Source organism: Cygnus atratus, chromosome 11, assembly GCF_013377495.2.
Source record: "Cygnus atratus isolate AKBS03 ecotype Queensland, Australia chromosome 11, CAtr_DNAZoo_HiC_assembly, whole genome shotgun sequence".
NCBI classification, from domain to species: Eukaryota; Metazoa; Chordata; class Aves; order Anseriformes; family Anatidae; genus Cygnus; species Cygnus atratus.
In genome coordinates this window covers 8,136,533-8,156,763 of record NC_066372.1, presented here as the reverse complement: position 1 = coordinate 8,156,763, position 20,231 = coordinate 8,136,533, and the positions used below count along the sequence as shown (strand labels likewise).

The following is a 20,231-nucleotide window of genomic DNA, read 5'->3' as shown; positions in this document are numbered from 1 at the left end:
AATTTGCCTCCGCTTTTACTGATTTATTCTTGCTTTCTTACAATGGCAAATTATAGAAAAATCCTACAGAGGGGATTTTTGAATTACTAACTGAAGTCTTGTGTTTTCATGCACTCTGTGAGAAGCATTGCTATTCACATTTGCCTCACTTTGCCTGAGTTGCTGAACAGTCCTTTGACTAACTTTGTCCACTTTATCACTTTTGAATGACAGAGGTACAAGTTACTGCACTGCAAAGCTTTCTGTCAGTGAAGAACACGCACTGCCTTTTCGTGCAATGAGCTAGACAGGTGGCACATGCTGCCTTAAACAAATATACTTGGGGTTAACTCAGGAGCTGTGGTTTTAGAGTAAATGATAATGTGGAGGCAAAACAAATCTGGATACCAAAACGCTTTAATCGCACACGTTGCAGTGCAATGAATTACACCACCTCCCTGGCATGGCAGAGACACAATGCAGTCCAGGAGAGACAGCACAGCAATTCCAGCCAGGCAGGGCATGTGTCTGGGGTCCCCTGGGCTATTCCCCATTCCCCAGTATTGGAGATGATCCTGGAGTCTGGTGTAAGCTCTTAGGATTCCCTTACCAGAGGATTTTTTGCACTGTGGTTACCTCCAAGATGCGTAAGCACCCTTAGCTACAGGACTGGGCAGAGAATACCTCGCTGATGATTAGCTCCTTCAAACTGCATTCTCAGTTTCTGCTTTGCTGTGCCATTGTTGAAGCTCACAATCTGCTTCTTTGGACATTTCCGGACATGTTTGCACTGCTGTTCCAGACACGTGGTTGATTGTAATTCATTTACTTCTACTACAGCAAGAAGCTGGGTAAAGTTCACAGGCTTATGCTAACAGCCATGCTGCTAACTAGGCCTAACTCATACTAACTGTTACAGGAGACCTGTCTTTATTACAGAAATGAAACACACATTTTCTTTGCCTACTGTTGAATGTGTAACATTACAAAATCAGAAAGGACCAAACATGACATTCCAGTTATGCTGAAAACATGTATCCCCCTGCCCACCCTGATGCTTCTCTTAAAATTCAAGAATACTGAATTCCCAGCTACTTTCTCTTCCAAATGCAGTAGCTAATCTCCTATCCCTAGGAGGCTAGTGGGAGTTTAACATCCTATCCACTGTCTTCAAATTAAAAAAAAAAAAAAAAAATATATATTAAAAAAAATCACCAAATCACCAACAGAGCCCTGGGAAAGTACTGTCAGTGCTCAGCACCCAGTGAGACCAATAGTTCGACTCTCAGGACAGATATGCCTCTTCCTTAGCCTGTTAGGCTACTGTTAGTGAAAAGTTTCATCTAGACATTGGCAAGAAGATGGCAACTGTAGTCTTGGTTGTTACATTTAAAGCAAAATATAGTTACAGGACATTTAGTATGATATAGTACAACATGCAGGAAACTATTTCCTTTTTTACTAAACCAGACAGGCCAGTTACCTGATAAAGCAATTGGAAGTGTGCTGAAATGTTGCAAAATAAATCCTATTTTGTCATTCTATTACTAAATGAAAGGAAAAGGGAGGAAAGAATTTAAAAGTGAGCAAACGTATTATGAGCTACACTTGAAATTATTCTGAACGTACTTATTTGAACATCATAATACAGCATTCCAGCTGCAGCACTCCAAATAGGTGACTGACGTAAAAGCTTCAGCTCACAAAAGCAGGGGAAAACATGCAGAAACACAAGTCGTAAAGGCTCTATACAAAAGAACTTAGCCAGGTTGCCCAGAAATTCAAATTTAAAAGCAAAAAAATTTTTAAAGGAACTTAAAGATACCAGATGAAGTCTTCATATTTTGCGCTTTGGATTTAGAAGTTTGTAACAGCAAGCATCATGCTATAAGAGAATCCAAAAGGAAGGGTAACTAGTGCATTTTGACTGTGAAAACTGATACACACCAAGACTAAAATTACTGGTACGTACAAACTATCAGATACTATTCTAAACCAAGTATTTAAGACAACTCAAATTGAGTTCAAGATGGTGAAACGAGTTGAGCTTTTAACTTGACAGCATCTCACTAAATCAGACCTTTTCCTCTAAGAATGGCAGGCCAGATGCTTCTACATAATTTCATTTTTACTTAATGAGCACTTATTATTTTTTTCTAAAGATATTCTTTCATTTTACCTAGTAAACCCATTCAGTGTTGTAACTAGGACTCAAATCTGGGCAGGTTGTGCATTTCTCAAAATAAAATCCAGGAAATGGTGGATTTTATGCATCAGTATTTCAGTACGCATCAGTAGTTTTTCCAGACTGTTTTGGATACATAAATAGAGCACATCAAAGTACTGTTTATTTCTACATGTTGGTTACTTGGACTCCAACTGCCATTTGTGCAAACCATTCTCATTTTAGAAAAAAAGAGTCTTTCTTCAATTGCAGAATTCCATTAAATACCATTTACCTGCAATTGTGATGTGTACATGGGATTACACACAATGCAAAGCTTTCCCACAGCTATTATAATAAACTATTCCACCTACAGGATTGGATAATACGAGAATGATGTTTATGCTTTGGAAGGTGCTTTGACTGCAAGATGCCCACTCTGCCAGACTTTTCTGTTTTCTGTAATGAAAGAAACAGGTCACTGATGCATTAAAAACATATTTACACTTGGTTTGGTTTCGTTGAACCAAGATGAATAAGAGTCATTACGGTAGTATAACCGTGAAGCAGGTCATCCTTTACGTCATTACATTCTCTTAACACAAAATTCCCAGTAACTATTCGATCACATCCTATTTCGCCATGTCCAAAAAAGCCAAAGAGGGGAACGTTTGGAAAAAACTTCCTAAACGCATCTGCTTCCATATTCCTTTTGGTTTTATAATGCCGATATCCTCTGCCAACACATGCAAACATGAAGCCAATGGTGTTACGCTCGGGGATGTTTGCTGCTTTGAGACGCTGCATGGCGGCTTCTGCTGTCCTCTCATCAGCTACATCCTGGTCTAACAGAACTGTCGCACTCTGGATCTGGGGACCACTGAAAGCCAGTCCAACCACACCACAGGCATCGCTGGGCTGGGCGTTATTACTGAAAGGCAATAGGCCTTAGTTAGAGAACATTTCAGGAAGTCCACTTCACACCTGAATAATCTACTGCTGCAGAAGTAAGATGCAAAACAGACCAACATCCTGGTGATTTTGAAAGCTGCCTTAGTTAAAAAACAGAAAAAAACCTTCCAACATTTTTATCCTCTTTTAACAGCAACCTTTCACAAGGAAAACCTTTCACATCAATACCTGGAATTAATCATAAGCCTGCCTCTCAAATACTAGCCACGTTTAGCACTCTGCATATGTCACAGCTAAGTCCAACTGAGCTATAAGTTCAACTTGAGCAAAGATACTCAGCATTTACACATCAAGCCACAGCAGCAGCAGTCAGGAACAACTTCAGATTCCTGGTGCTTCAGGTGTCCCTGGCTGGCCAGAATGCACTGGTTTTAATAGTTACGTATTTATGGCTTATGAGCAATAATTTAACATGGTCAGCTCTCTTATCTGGAATAACGGTGCGGCTGGCATAACTCAGATGCAAGAAACATGTCTGAACCACTACGGAGTCCAGACCTACACTGGCAAGAGAAGCCCACAGGAGTGTCTGCACCACACTCCCCAGCACAGGCTGCTCCAGGGAGGATGCACTGGCACCAGCAAGTCAGAAGGCACAAGCAGCTCTCCCTATACAGCTGAGCAGCTGGAGCGAAGAAGCCCAAATCTGCCCTGCAGGGATTGTGGTAGAGGGACAGGGTTTAACTTGGATCACATCAAGCCTGTTCCTGCGAGTGCCACGTCCTTGCGGAGCTGCAGCACATTAAGTGTGCTCCTGGGAACAGTCCTGGCTGCATGTTCAGGTACTGCTCTGTGATGTGAAGCGAGATGAGGCTGACAAAGAACCAGAACGGTCACTTAAGTGGTCTCTGTCACAATGAGTGCTAATTTATCTGCAAGCCAGAGAGTAAGCACAGACTGCAATACAGTGTTTCTGAAGCTGGAACCGTTCACAGTTCTCTCCTAGCTAGGTTTCCAGAACCCTAATTGTAACAGTCAAACAAAGCTTCCAGCTCTTCTTGCTGAATCATGGTGTAGTAGTTGGACTTTGTTCCCTTAAAAAAAATAAATTTCCCATTCTACTACCACTAAGGGACATTTCCAACAGGACACAGCTAAAATGCTACAACTTCTGCAGAATTTTTCCTATTTTAAATCTAATTCACAATTTACCTTGAAAAAGATACCTACTTCTCAGAGGTCAGCGATGTAAAGCTCTCCACTTGTCCCCCAGCTAGGATGATACTTTTTTCATTCAAAGGATTGACTATTTGATGAAGAAATCGAGTAGCTCCAGACTTCCAGGAGTTGTAGCCAAACAGAAGAACCACACGGAGATCTGGATTATTCTTCAGACCTGCAAATAAAAAGCACAAGCATAAGTCCCCTTATTTTTGACTTCCCCTGAAGTTCAGGTATCCCATATACACTCTTCACTCTCTCCTTAAATACCTAATGCCTTTACTAACAGCTTTCCATTGCTACAACTGAAAAACAAGACACAGGTTGGTCACGTATCCAGGAGCTGGGCTGCATTCTCTACCTACTTAAGAATTTCTGAAAAAACTTGGCAATGAAAAGAAGATTGTATCTGCTCCTCGATCTTTCAGCTTCTTTCACAGAACATTTGTTTTACCACAGCACAGTTTCTGGATTTTACTTGACATCTTTAATTGTCCTTTTACAGATAGGAATTGAGCATACAAGTAATTCAACAAGAACCACAGTGCAGTAAATAACTTTACTTGAAAAATTTAATAAATTGCATACATCAGCCAGTTGTTTAACCCAAGACAGAAACTCCCAAGTCTGCCGAACAAAAATACTCACAAAACCCTCATATTACTCTTTGTAAATGATCTGTTGTGTCCTGCTAAGAACACAACATAAAGAATGTAAACTGTATTTACTGTAATCTATTGTCTTTTCTTCTGCCTTTCCTTGCTACAATACCTGACTTAGGATCTAAAAGGAAAGTTATCTTGGAGAAGAAAAGCAGCAGCTCCTCCCCACCCACTTCTGAACTGTGGTGTTAAGAATGATTCCCAATGACACAAACTCACTTATCATTACTTTTAACCAGTTAGAGGGTTGCTCAAAATATAACAGCTCCCTCTTAGCAGCCCTAAAGAAATCTGCCAGCAGTACTCATGATAATTTACCCTTAGTACTCCAGACAAAAAGGGGAACAGAGATCGATCGACCAGCAGCACCCCTACAGAGCCCCAGAGCACTCTGTGAACACAATTAGCACAGAAGCTGTTAGTTCTACGTGTAATTCCACACTGGAGCCCAGAAGAGCCAGAAAACACTTTACAAAAGCCCAGATCAAAGGGTGAACAGGGACTTACCTGCTTCAGCAAATTTACTTTCATCAAAGACCCTGTTCTTCAAGTCTTTAGGAAAATGGAAGGTTTGGATTTTTACACCATCAATTTTGGGAAACAGCAGAGCAAACCCAGCTTCACCATCTTCAATTTCTTGAGGTTGATTGCTGCTTGAACCCATAGGGGTAACTACAATGACACAAAAAAAGACACCTCACGTTCAGTGATTCTAATGTTTTTGTCCACACCGTGATGCAGATTAAAAGAGGCAGAGCAGCATACATGACATTAAACATGACAGCTCATTCCCATACATATGTAAAGATAACTGGTGTTAATTTTGTTGTTGTTTTGGAAAGATGAAACATGTAAGAGTCCCCTTTGCTACAGATGATGCTGAAGTCACTTTGCAGGAGGAGACAATTTGGAAATTTTCCCCCAGCCACACCAAATTCCAATCAAATGGAAAACAAGCACTGTGCAATACATGAATCTCCCAGCCTTCCAGCCAACTTCTGTGGCTACACAAGGATACTTGGATTTTTAAGAACTACCTACGAAACAGGGAACAGTGTTGTACAAGCGTGTGATGACAGTATAAAGCAATCTGATACAGATATCAGGACCCTATTATTGGATTATGCTGCTGACAAGAATCAATCACCACAATCAAGGTAGAGCAATACTACAACACCGTGGACCAACTTGGGGACTAGGGGAGGATAAATGGAACAGATGGCACTGCTCCAGAGATCTGGTTCAAGTGACCGAAAACCTGGATTAGAGCTATGCAATGGGTGCCCTCACTTGGAAATATTAAAAAGCTTTTCAATGCCATTTGATCTCAGGGGAACTGAGCATCAACATGAGGAAAAATAAAATAAAAAAGTGCATCAAGTTAGCTAATTCCATTGAGACAAGCACGAGCTGATGCACAAAGCACTAGTGTATTCTCTGTATCCGCACTGCAAAGATAAGCCACCTGTGCTAAAAGAACAGAAAAACTTACTTTCAGGAAGAAACTATGTGATTTGTCTAAGTAATTACAGGTCGAGATTGTTATACTTTATAAACACAGCAAGAGAAAACAGGAAGAAAAGAACTAAGAAAGCAAAAGGATCTTGCTGACAAAAGAAGAGAGCAACAGTCTACTTACTCTAAACAGAAGTACTCAAACAGTCTTTAGTAGGAGCAGAATCACAAGTATTTATGGCTAGAGATGACCTCAAAAAGTTGCCCAAGCAACTCCTTACTCCTTCACATTAGAGCCCTGTGCTGTCCTTCCTGACGCATGTTAGTCAAGACTGTTTAAGACAGGTGACAGAGAAGGAAAGCAAACACACTAAGCAGACTCCTGCTACACTTTTTGATATATGAGAGCTTGCTACCAACATACAGGGCGTAATCTATCCTCTGTGATCACAGGGATGAGCAGAAAAATGCACCCTAGTACACAGCAGAAAGAGAATTTGAGGTGAGAAAGGAGAAAAAAAATGCTAATAATAAAAAACCAAAGCATTAAAGAAGACTCCTACCTACAATCCCTGGGGTGACCAGTCCAAGAACTTGACATCGTTTTGGCAACAATTTTTCAAGTGCAATTGCTGTTTCTTTACTGTTTCTTTTTCTGGCTGTTAAAAGAGAAAAAAGAGTAAGCACAAAGAAGTATAAGTAAGCTGTTCTGAACAGGACTAGAACAAGCATTGCAGTAACCCCACCCTATTTTATCAACATTACAAACACAAAAAACCTGTACTATCTGTAAGCGTGCAGAACTAATAGCATATGGAATGGAATCAATCTTGTCAACGGGATGAGAAAATAAATTGCTGTACTTTCCTTCATGTAATACACGTCTGTGTAAAATAACAAACAACTAAGGGCTGTGTTTCACACCACAAATGGGGTAAGTGATCACATTTTTTCAAAAGATTACTCTGCTTTGAAATTCAAAGTAAGAGAATCCCATGGTAGGTGACGTTTCCTTTCTGTGTTGGACCTAACTGCCAGCTCCCTCAAAGCAAGAGTTGAGCAGTTACCTTTCTTTTGGTCATGGCATTCCTCGTGGCCGCTGAACGTTTCTGCATCCGCTATGTAGAGCACGGTTTGGGGCAGCACGTGCACTTTCTGTAGGAGGAGGAAAGGGGCAGGTTGTGCTGTTTCACGGCTCCCCGCACCATCCCTTTCCCAGAGGCATCGGCCAGGCTCGGAAGGAGAGGTCTGAGCGGGCGGTGATGGAAGGCAGCAGGTGCGCCTCGGGTCTTCCCTCACCTTCACCGGAGCCCTGACAGGAGGGGGCGGCAGCGGCGCGGGGAGCGGCGCGGACTGACTGCGGCCGGCTGGCCGGCTGACCGCCGGGGCCCTGACCGACTGACCGGCCGTTGGGGCGCTGACCGGCCGCCCGCCCGTTGGTCCCGGCGCGCGCCGCCTCCCCCTCAGCAGCGGCCCCTCCCCCCCGCGCGCGCACCCACCTCGAGCTCCCGGGCGAGCGCGCGCACCAGCGCGTGGCTCTCGGCGGGCCCCGGCTCCAGCGCCGACACCCAGGCGAGGCGCTGCCGCGTGCGCAGGGTCCGCCGGGCGCACTCCCTCCAGAGGCGGCACACGCTGCAAGGCACACACCGCGCGTACACGGGGCGGCTGCGGCTGCCGCCGCCGCCCCGCCCCCGGCCCCTCAGAAACGGCGCCCCCCGCCCCGCCCGCCGCCCCCCGCTCCTCACCATGCGGCGCGCAGCAGCGCCTTGGTGGGCAGGAAGCCGAGGACGCGCTCCACCACCTCGGCCAGGTTGCCGAGCACGAAGGCGGCCCTGCCGCTCGCCTCCATGGCGGCGGCGGCGCCGGGACGCTGCGTCACGCGCACGGCGACGGGCCCGGCCGCCCGCGCGCTTCCGCTTCCGGCGGCACGAGGCGCGGCGCCGCCTCCGGCCCCCCCTGGCCCTCGGGCGGCCCGGGCAGCGCCGCCGCCCAGCGCCCGGCCGGCGGGCAGCAGCACGACCCCGGCCCCGCGCCTCAGCCGCTGACGCAGACGCTGTTGTTTCCGCACTTTATTGTAACCTCTGTATAAAAAATTCCATCCACGGACTGCCGTCGCGCTTGGTGCCGATCGCTTTATAAGTTCATTAGTTTACAAATGATTGCAACAACCCGTTAATAAAAGGGAACACCGACAAAGGCTTGGTTTTCCTTAGTACTTTAAATCACTTCAAGCTCCGCACCGCGGCTCCTCTCGGTAAGCAGGGCGAGCCGCCACGCAGCAGGACCAGCCCAGCGAGGGCTGCTGCCCTGTGAAGGGCGCAGTCAGAAGTTCTCAGTGGCACAGCCTTGCTCTCCTCGAAGAAAAAAAATCTAAAAGAGCATCTTTTCCAAGAAACAGTTCATATTCTCATACGGCCATGAAAAATGTTTAATGACTTAACATACATGTGCTTTTCCTATATCATTAATTTGGAAATACTACAAACGCTGTCATTTCAGACCAGAAAAACTACTGTGATTTGCAAGATCTGACATTGCCTAGAACAGTATTAAACAATGTATCCAACTTCCTGCCTTTAAATGAAACAATACAACGCAAGTCTGCAGTCTGCATTCTGCCAAAGTTAAGAAATACACAAAAAAAGTGTGTGAACAACTCCTATTGAATGATCTTTAGTAACTTGATAGCCTGCCGTAGGGAGCTTACACTTTCAAATAAAATTAAAAAAAAAAGGGAGAAGGGAAGGAGTGGCCCATATACGCGCAATCCATAAAGAACAAATACAGTAAAGGCCCAAATTGCTCAGTCCGAGATACCTAAGAAGAGCGGAATGGTAAGGCTGTAACTTATACTTTACGTGTCAGTTGACAGATTATCCACTAACTTATCTAATAGCTAAAGTCTTCAGCACGGCTGTTATAGGGGGCACTCATAGCTTGAGTCTGTGTGTTGGAAAACATAAAAAAGAGCTTGTTTTGTTGACATTGGTCCAGGTATACAACAGTCCTCAGTATTAACCATCTTCTTTTGGAGGAGTGTACCAGCCTACGGAGAACAGAGACACGTGTTAGGTACTGACACTGTGAGGTTAAGATGATCTTACCAGCCCATTCTGGATTTGTGAGAGACACAAGCCTCGACTGGCTCCCTTCCTTCCCTCCCAAAGGAGGCCAGCTCTGTGAGACCCAGCACCCTAGGCCTTAGTCGTCTCCAGCAGGACATAGAGCATGTGGCATATTCCAGGGTCAGACACGGTATGTGTGTGTGAAAATTCAGTATTTTCATGGGTCCTTTCTTTGGTGGTGGTGTATTTGTTTTTTGTTTTGTAATAGCAGCTATCTTTAGTTGGACAAGTTGGGCATGAACAGAAGAAGCTGTTGAAGGAGAAACATTGCCATAACAAAAACAGATGGAATACTGGTAAAAACAAACAAGCAAAACAAAACATGTCTTCCAGCCATTTAATGTCTAGCCATACAAACATGACTGCACCGGGTTATTTATATACACATATTATCTTGCACATGGAAGAGTTAGGTGTGCACAAGCATTTGCACAGTTCATCCCACTTTTGCAAGTCTTGCTGTAGGAATGGGCTTAGAAATGTCAGCTGAGTAACTCTGCCTCCTGCTACGATTTGGCATGTTTAGCAGTTGAATCATATCACAAGTGTGCATAGCTCTTCCTGGCCATCTTCAGATCTCCAATCTTAATTCTCCCAGCCACTACAGTAACAATTCCTCATAGTGTTTGTATGGTGGGTACCAGGCCTATTTATGTTGTCCCAGAGAACTGGTAGCAGCTAGAAGTTAACAAAGACAACTTTGCAGCAGCAATAAATCTGCTGCGAATGCTTTGTGCACAGCTCCTGTTGAAGCAAGCACTGTAGTCAAGCCTAGCACGTGGCTAGAAATTAACAGCTATGCTGGCTTTTGTGGCAAACTAAAAAAGCAAAAGACTCTGTTAATGGCAAGATCAATAAATCACAAAAATGGAAAGCATTTAAAAATCATCATCTCCTTTTCAACAGTACCGAAGGCATTATGTTCATTTTAGAGGTGGGAAAACTAAGGTGCTCACTACACTCATACTGAAATATGCTCTTGTGTTCATGGCAACATGAATTCACAAAGAACACTGTGTCCACCTTGAGTAAAAGACGGTGACTGAGATGGGAACCAGGACTAAATCCCTCATCATGAGGCCAGGTACCAACTCTGCTGACTGCTTTTATACAACGTAAGTCACCTTTCTAAAGCCTCAGGTCATTTGTTGCCTTCTCATCCTGCCACAGTGAATACAATTATACCTGGAGCCCTTTAATACTTGTTTTAAGCATCTGAGAGACCAATAACTGGCTTTAAATGGGGGGGGGGGGGGGGGGGGGGGGGGGGGGCGTGGCCTCTCTCATATCAGCTGTAGTTTCCCAGCCAGTGCACTTCCCTTGGACTTTCCGTATTTTTTAAGAGTGGACAGACAGACTTTACTGTTAGTCAAGTTACCTGAACAAGACAGACAACAACACTTGAAGATTAGTAACAGAAACATCACTTCCAGTCTTTCCAAGCCAACGTTAAGACATTCCAGCACTTCAAGTTTTATCACTGCCAAATATCAAATCCCAGGATACTGTGCAGACGAGGACAAAAATACAAGATACACTTACCATTCTTCTCATGTATTTGTACTAGTGACTTATAGGACTGCTGTGCTCTTGCTAGATTATATTGATTCTGAAAGGGAAAAAAAAAACAAACAGCATGAGAGAACCTGCATCTAAACATGCAAGACCTCAACGAGTGTTAGAAAGAAACTCTATGGTGGACTTCCAAATCAAAACAATGTACGATGTTCCTGGCTTTCAAGTACAAGATTTTCAGAACAAATACCCTTAATTTCTCATTTTGCCTCGATCATGACAACATGGACTGGCATAGCCCTGCTGCTGGACATGCCCCTCTATCAGAGGGCTCAGAACCACGTGCTAGCTGCCCCAAGCAGCAGCGCTTCAGGCACACCCTTCTCGCCCCCCAGATTCTGCCTTGTTCAGCTGACCAGTTACCAGGCTAGACAGAACTGTAATCATAAAAAGCTTCTGCGAATTCCTTCCGAATCTTCCTCATTTCTAATTCTGAGTCCTCCTTCCCCCCCCATCACGTCTCCCTACTCACACACCCTGCCCATCCAACAGTTTCGTCCTCTTCAAACATTCATCTTGCCTTAAACTCAACGTTAACAACCAATAAAATACTCACACATGCACCAGACGTTGAGGTACATGAAAATGCAAGTATAATTGCAATTCTGTCACTAAGCATCTTCTGTGCAAGTCAGCGAAGAAACATAAGCAGCCTACCAATAATTTGTGTAATTGATGTACATGGTGCGTTTACCTTATTGGCTCCAAACTGTACTCTGGCTTTTCCTTTGACTAAAGTGGCATTGATCTGCATGATGACTGATTCTATTGAATAGGCACTACTCCAGCCCTGGAGGAGAAAGAAAACATTTCTATGTAACACACACTTCTTGTGCTCACCTCCCAAATCTGTTTTGGAATGTGTGTTTTGTTGTGGCTTCTTTTTGATACTTTTTTTTTTTTCTTCTTGTGTGTGCAGTGTTTTTTTTTTTTTTTTTACTGCACTCCAGTAAGCCACCTTTTAGTTTTTAACTACTCTTTTTAACTACTTTTCTATTAACAGCTGTGATTGCCCAGATAAAAACAGCAACTGATATACAATATTAGTACCAAGAACTTGTAGGAAAAATTAATAGGCTGAATCACACATTTCCGGAGTACAGCAAGACAGAAACAAGAACAGGTACGTTACAGCACTTACACATTGTCAGCAACTTCACAACAGAAATTACACTTTTTGTTGTAAGCACAAAAGACCGCTATCTAACGAAGTCACTAAGTGAGCTAAGGTGATTTTACTCTCAAAATTGCAGTTTCTCTCTGGCAATGTTTTACCTTCCAGGGTTCACAGAAGCTTCTGCCAGAGCCTGCAACTAGTTACTCCACTCATTTACACTTTAGAGAGAAAACTGATCACTGTGTCTACACAAGAATCTTCTACATTCCTCACTTCTCCAAAACTGACTCTGTGCAGTAGCAGAGGCTTCTGGAAAAGAAAAGAACACATCTTGCTCCTCAGAACTCACTCTTTACACTTGCCTCCTCCAGGAAATTCTGAGAGCTCAAAACTGATGTGCTCTCACTTTTGGCTCCTTTCTCAGACCTCCTGTAACCCATTCAAGGTGGAAATGAAGATCTTGCACAAAAGGAGCAAGACTAGTATTGTGGGACTGAAGTTTCTTCCACCATGTTCCCTTTGAAGCATGGATATTTATTTATTTATTTTTTTACACACAGGGACTCAAAATCAGGGGAAATGCCCATTTTTATCTTTCAAGAATGCTTACTTAATCTGGATAAAAGCTACTACCATCAAGTGCCTTTTTACTGAAAAAAATGCACCTTTACTCATGGCACTTCAGCAGTGACAGGAAGAGTCTGCATTCACCTGTTTAGTAAGAAGTTCCATGCATAACGCACCTCCACCTAGGACATACCTAAAAATAAATGTGAAAACAAAATTATACTTGACATCAACAGTTAGTAAAATATGAAACTGTTCAAAGTACTTTGAGCGCTCTCAGGCTAGTTAATGTTTTTGTTCAAACAAAGCTGAAACGCCCTTTGGCCAGCACTATGTTGTAACTAGCTAGCCATATCATACTTCTGTAGAGGAGATTAATTGGCACTGTAAGACAAAAGAAACTGCTTTCCTTTGCTACATATGCTTAGTTGAAATCAGTGATGCAGCTGGTGTGTACAAATGCTTACACAACTGTTCCCAGACCATGGAAAGGAATGCTGCTTTTTGCTGCTACACCATGGGTATGCTGACACAGCTACTGGCCATCACAAAACCTGGACTGAGAAGGGAGAATTTGCCACTCCAAAAGTGTAGCCTCCCCTGTGATCAGTGCATTTAAACAATGACGATCTATACATCTTTTATAGGGAAATGAAAAGACAGGCAGCAATTTAAACTAGACTCAGCACCAGCTGTCAGACTGCATTTTCAAACACAGAGCTGTAACTTCCTGTTAGCAGGAGATGCATAAAAGCCTTGAAAGGTGAACTTAATCTTCTCTCCATTGATATATATACGCTTCGGTGCTCCACGCAACGTTTCAACTGAGTTTTAGCTAACTTCTGATAACTTTCAGAGCACAGTGTTGATTATATTTAATGCTTTTTGATTAGCATTAGAGGAACCTTTAGACAAAAAATTTATAGCAGTGTTACCAGAAAAAAAAAAAAAAAAAACCCACACAGTTAATACTGTGCAGCAAGTTTAAAGCAACAGGATCCTTGAGCAAGACCTCAAAACACATTTCTATTTGGAACAATAGAAGTAACAGTGATATTAACAGTCCACAAAGAAACCAGTTCTTAAACATTATGGCAGACACAGCCTTTCCAAACTGGACACAAATTAAGCAATCCTAATCAAACTAAGGAATTGTACCCAGCTGGAAAGAGCACCCAGCTGTTTGCTATCATTTATAACCCTTGAGAAGCACATCTCCGTATCACACTGAGCCTTTCACCGAACTCAAGGACTAGAGCAGCTCATTGCTGGATATTTAGGGAAAATATCTTCAAGTCTACTTGGTAATCTCAAAAAGTTCCCTGCAAACCCAGCCGACCAACCTCAAATTTTAACATTTTTACCACAAAGTAAGATTTCTGTAAAGCAACTCCAACCTACCCTCCTGTGAGCACAGGAGATACCACTCGCACAAAGGGAGGATCAAAAGGGAAATTATCCTGAAAAGCATGAAAAAAAAAAAATTAAGAACTATACTGTGACACTGTTTTCCTAATCAGGAGATACTTCAGGAGCCTTATTTGGCAAATAAGATTTAAAACATTAACATTTTCCAGTTCTGTAATAACCACATTTCCACAGTATTGGTTCAAAAGCAATCTTTGGGAAGCTTTAGTTCCACGCTTACAGCTGAACTTTAAAAAATAAATAAAAAACATTGTACCTCCATCTTTACCCATTTTAAGTACATTTTAAGGTATTTTAAGTCACCTTCTACAGTTAGCTACAATTTTTGCCCCCCCTGCATTTCTTCCCATAGACACGTACCTTAAAAGAGAAGTTGAGTAAAATGTATTCTACACCTTCTTTTTCTTTTAAGACCTGAAGATCACTATGCAGTGGGCTGTCAGGATCAACCCTATAAAAGAAGCAGGGGGAGATCCTGGATGAAGTCAGTATTTTCACTACCTGTAAATAACAATCACTCTCTGTAAGAGCTCCTCTATATATGTGTAGATTAGAACTTGTAATTTGAAGTTAATTGTAGAAAATACTTGCTCCCTTTACAAAGTAAACACTCTGCCATGAGATCACCCTGGAAGCTTACTGCAGTGCACTACATTCCCACCACTATCCAATGTTATTTGAACATTGATAACTAAGGAAAAAAAGTTGTTAATTTTAGAACAGTAATTTTAATTATCCTCAACTCACTGGAAATGTATGGTCCAAGAGTAAAAATATTTAAGAAAAAGGCTATAGTGATCTAGTTTTCAGTACAGAGTTACTGAATCCTCTATGGAGTATGTGATCAGAGGTCTGGATCAGATGTTAAATGTAATCTGCATCTGCAGAAGTACTAAAGCTCGCACTTTCTGCTCTCAGCAGAATTTCAACAATTGTTTGTTAAAAAATGCTGGTGGCAAGCACCTTGAACGTTAATTCAAACGCCTCTGGGTTAATCCAACCCAGGCACTGACACCCCTTTTAAAAAGTGACATCACTTTTAAAAAGAGACTAGTCAAAAATGCCTGTAACAAGCCAAAAGATTAGTTAAAGGGACCACAGGAGTCCAATCCTCTACTATAGGTGAAGCTTACAAACAATTGCAGAGTTACTTCAGCAGTTTAGTTTGTCCCCATCCCACAGCTGAAAAGCTTTGTCAGAAAAAAATAAAAAAAACTCTACGTGCTTAGAAACCTACCACTTCCAGCCATAGCCAGCAGCAGGCCAGTTCAGAATTACTTGTTCTAGTGACAAGAATGTTCTGTAGGCTAAAGGGCTCTTTTCTCTCTGATATTTACCCCTCAACTAGACTGTAGGTCGATCATTGGTTTACAGACACTTTTTGCTGGGATGAAGAAATGTAATTCTTCATATCGTTATAGAATCATACAACGCTGAGGGTTGGAAGGGATCTTAAGGATCACCTAGTTTCAGCCCCCTGCGATAAGCAGGGACACCCCTCACCAGACCAGGTGAGAGCCCTATGTGCCTGCTCAACTGCAGAAAAAACGAACTGAATCAGTTCTGTTCGTTTGTCTGTCTCATAAGAAACTACAACTTGCGTTTTCTTAAAAAAAAGCTCCAGACGAAGAACTTTACCACTTGAGGTTTCATATTTTGGAGTAATTTTAGGAGAATTGGACAGTAATAAATGTTATGGTGATACACACAGAGCTGACTGTGCAAAGTGTTTTTTGTTTTTGTTTTTGTTTTTAGTAGTTGTTTTTTCTTACCAGCTCAATTACCAGCTTCCATCTCTGAATGCATTTTGGTATAGCAGAACCGCAGCTGCACACTATTTTTTAGTCTTTGGCTAGAGATTCTTATTCATCAGAACCAGAATTTCCACAGCAATATTAAAATGGATTCTTCAGAACATGGAAAAAGTTCAAGAACTTACTTTAGAAGCTTAACATGCCATTCATACAAGCTGTCATTTACCAGTTCCACTGAATATATCCCTGTGGAAACATTAGATAGGATTAGCTATGCACTAACATTTCAGAAAGGCAACATTTAGCATAAACTACTCCTTGCTTTTAAGTGCAAATACTATCAGTAGATGTAAACAATGGGTAAGATACTGAGGCACATCCTTTCTCCAACAGCAGAAGCACTTCTGAGCAACTACAAGGGAAAAAAGTTCTGTCACTTATGTATTAAAAAACCCACACGTATCAGAATGCTTTTCTGGCTTCTAGACCCTCTTCACCCAGCCCAGTTCCCCTTCAAATTTTACATAGCTGTAACTGCAGCTTGCTTAGTGCTTGGTATAAATGTTGCACCCAGCAAATGACCAGCCCACTTCTGAAACACTTAACACACAGTCCAAGCGGAGGTTCTCTGCACTACTGGCAGACCACGACAGGACATAAACAGTGTATGGAGTGGGAGCCCAAGAGGACAAAATTCCATTGGATGAAACATTTCCAACAGATGACCAGACAAGCCAGAAAACTTCAAAGATACATCAAAAGAACAGCTGCCCAACTGTTACCCACAATTTGCGTGCTAGTCCTTCAACTCTACCGGTTACCAGGAGCCCTGTGTTTCACTAGCTGCTTCTCTGATGGAACTTCTGCTGGTCCTACAGAGCTGTACTGTGCTTAAACCTGAAGTTGTAAAACAGTTCTTCAGAGATGCACGCCGTTCAGGACTGACAAGAATGCAGCCTTAACACACGAATAAGATACTTAATCAACCTTCCAAGCACCCAAATGTTGACCTGAGCAGTATTTATACGTCCTCCTGAACAGCAGCAGGGGGTTGCTCACTGTTTTGATATAGAAGCTTTTTTAACAGCACTATCCATAGTTGGTTTCTGTTGTTGTTGCTGTTTTGTTTTTAAATAGTCAAGAGATGTTATTTGGAACCATCTCAGATGTTTTTTTCTTAATTGAGGAAAAAAATACAGGAGTTACTCTGAAGAAGTATTTCTGCTATCCATTTACATACTGGCTCCTGATAGATCCTCAAAGTGGGGAAGGGAATCAAGGTAGGTTCTCCTCTTAACACAAGGGAAGTGGGTTCTGGTGGTGATAGTGGTGGTTTGTTTTATTCCTCTAAGAGGCTATCCACAGAGGAGAAAATAAAAAAAAAAAAAGGAACACAACAGAACCACAAAGCAAGCCAGAAATTAGGAGATAAAAAGGTAGTATGAAAAACAACCCCTCGGGAACAGACACCATTTCTTGCTTACAGCAACCTTACTGTAACTAAAAATAAACCACATACAGTATTTGGATAAAAGTAATGATATGAACAACAGAGCCACTGAAGACACAAATAGATATTATTTCACTTAAATATAAGCAAATTATTTTTCCTCCCAAAATAAGTTAAGATCTTTAAGAATTTTTCTGTATGAACTAACCAAATTTCCAATTTTGTATTTGGAAACAACAAATAATTCTTACTTTGGAGAACTTGCAATTCCCGTTATCCAAAAGATTTATGAAATTCTGTTTAACTTACAGCAGAATCACTTAATTTGCTGGAATATTTTTTGCTTGTGTTAGCTTATGTGAGGTTTATGAGAGAAGGGTTCTCTGTTTTTAAGGGTAGTTCAACTACATTTTACAAGTAGGTCAGCAACTCTCCTGTTGCCAGCAAGCCTGTAGCCATATTTTGCTTTTGCCTGAGCTCCAAGGGCACTATTTAAAACACTGAAGAAACTTTGGTTTTAAAATGAATACTATCTTGAACACACACCCTTAGCTGAAGATCACAGAATCACCTAGTTTGGAAGAGACCTCCAAATCATCTAGTCCAACCTCTGCGGCCTCACCTAGTCCAAGACCCCGCGGCTGTCTGCCTCATGCTCCCGCCTTCGCCCCACATCACCGTTGCTCGTATGGTAAGGCCCAGGCCCCCTGTCACTGGGTGTTTGAGGGGCCGGCCTGCTCCCTGCATCGTTGTGGTGCCAATGGTACTGCCTGTACCTGTCTGTGTGCTGGGCGCCACAGGTCCCTTGGGCACTGGTATCTCTTGTGCCACCGGAGCTATCCCTCCACCCACGACACATCTGCTCAGGTGCATTCCTTCTTGGTGCTTCACTGGACTGCATGGCTGTCCTCGCACACCAAGGAGGCCTGCTGCTTGCCTTGCTCTTCTAGTCTCCTTCCTGCCGCACAAGCTGGCAGTCAGAGGGCCTAGATGCTCAGCGAATGGTGGGCCAGCTGCAGGGGGCCTGTTTTATAGGGCCCGGAGCAAAGGCGGGGCAGTGGTGGCCACTGTGACCTCAGCAAGCCTCTGTGATGGAGTGGCCCACACATGGCCAAAGGCAGCTGTGTTGGGAGCAGCCTGGAAGATGCCCTCACATGGACAAGGAGGAGGTTGGGGGTGCTGAGGGCCCCTTTTCTGGGGCTGGCTCCCTCAGGCCATTTGGCTTGCCAGAGAGAAAGGCTGCCCTTCGGCCATGGGGACTGCCCTGCACCTCCCATCCTGTGCCCTGGGTTTATTTTTAACACTGGTTTTAGGCAATTTCATTCTATTCTTATGCTACTTTTTAGAATAGTTTAACAGAGCAGAAAATTTTAAAGAACTACTACTAAATGTATTATTTACTTTAGAAGTCCCAGTGCTGTCCTACTGTCAGTGACAGAACGGTTTGGTTTGGAAGGGACCTTAAAGATCATCTAATTCCACCCCCCTGCCATGGGCAGGGACACCTCCCACCAGCCCAGGCTGCCCCAAGCCTCATCCAGACTGGCCTTGGGCACTGCCAGGAATAGGGCAGCCACAGCTTCCCTGGGCAGCCTGAGCCAGGGCCTCATCATCACCATTATGAAGAATTTCTTCATTATTATGAAGAATATTATTATTTCTTCATTCTTATGAAGAATTTCTTCATTATGAAGAATATCTAACCTAAATCTACTCTTTTTTAGTTTATAACCGTTACTCCTTGTCTTATCACTACATTCCCTGACAATCCTGAAAGTATGTAACCTCAGAGACACTAAATAAAACGATCCCTATGCAACCTTTCATTTTCTGGCTTATATTACAAAAAATGAAACCAGCCTTAAATTACCTTGCAACAGTTACCACAACCTTAATGTACCACAGTGATTCCCTTTGTGTGCTCATAGCAAGAACTTCAAACTATGGGAAAAATGACCTGGAAGAAAGCACTCAGATCAAAACCCCAGGGTGAGGGGGAGAATTCATTATCTATCATGCCCCTGCTCACATGGTGACAGCTGTCTGACAGCAAAACACAGAACCAGGCTATAAAAACAGTTGTTTGCAAAGGAGAGGAACTGATACTTAATTCACTGAAGCCCTAAGACTAACTGAACCAGAAGGAATGAATCCAGGTGTCTTTCATAAGAAGTGGCATAGTTTACTGACAATTTAATAAGCGGATCAGTAGGATAGTGATCCTGCTTTGAAACATCATGTCAACCTCCACCTCAGTTAGAGATTTCCAGTTTAACCAGGGTAACTACACTTATCAGGCATTTATTTATACAAGGGGATTTGAAGAAAAGGAGTTACAGAACTCCAGGTAAACAAGACAGTTCCTCGACTAGGACAGACTGAGGTTACAAGATAGTCTCACTTTGTTCTGTGAGACTACTAGGAAGTGGCATGGGATTATACTGCGCTACAGTAAAGAGTATGTCATTTAGCTCCTTAAAAATGCATAGATTTTTGCCATTGAGGACAGTGATACTTCTTTCCATAAAGAACATAAAATTCCTATAGATTAGGATAAAAAAACAGAACAGAATAAAATAGTTCAGGAAGTGATTCAAAACACCATTCAAAGTGTTTGAAGGACCCCCCACTGACATTTTATCAAGAAAGCTATGTTAGTTCCTTGAACTTGGGAATTCTCTCACTTGACGACTTTAACACTTTTCAGGACTCCACACAGGGTGTCCAATTGCAGTCTGTTCAGATATTCCTGAGTCATAAGCTAATAATAAGTTACCATAATCATCGTTCAGTATCTCAGCTTTCTTTACAGTTGAGCAAGA

At 42.7% G+C, this 20,231-nt stretch overlaps 2 protein-coding genes across 2 annotated transcripts in view; both read right to left on the bottom strand.

The window, feature by feature from the left end:
- Positions 1–2,305: 2,305 nt before the first annotated feature.
- On the bottom strand, positions 2,306–8,315 carry FBXO22 (F-box protein 22). Its single transcript, XM_035553771.2, has 7 exons — positions 8,139–8,315; positions 7,893–8,025; positions 7,461–7,548; positions 6,957–7,052; positions 5,446–5,610; positions 4,286–4,451; positions 2,306–3,074 (listed from the first exon to the last, which is right to left on the bottom strand). The coding sequence occupies exons 1-7, from the start codon at positions 8,240–8,242 to the stop codon at positions 2,645–2,647; spliced, it is 1,182 nt and encodes a 393-aa protein (XP_035409664.1). The 5' UTR covers positions 8,243–8,315; the 3' UTR covers positions 2,306–2,644.
- A 132-nt stretch (positions 8,316–8,447) lies between these two features.
- The window catches only part of UBE2Q2 (ubiquitin conjugating enzyme E2 Q2), a 42,785-nt gene continuing 31,001 nt past the window's right edge, over positions 8,448–20,231 (bottom strand). Inside the window, exons 7-13 of the mRNA XM_035554014.2 lie at positions 16,145–16,205; positions 14,566–14,656; positions 14,179–14,237; positions 12,922–12,970; positions 11,788–11,883; positions 11,061–11,127; positions 8,448–9,439 (exon numbers count right to left, since the gene is read on the bottom strand). Of these exons, the coding sequence (XP_035409907.1) occupies positions 9,408–9,439; positions 11,061–11,127; positions 11,788–11,883; positions 12,922–12,970; positions 14,179–14,237; positions 14,566–14,656; positions 16,145–16,205 (455 nt within the window). The 3' untranslated portion in view covers positions 8,448–9,407. The remainder of the gene's footprint in view (positions 9,440–11,060; positions 11,128–11,787; positions 11,884–12,921; positions 12,971–14,178; positions 14,238–14,565; positions 14,657–16,144; positions 16,206–20,231) is intronic.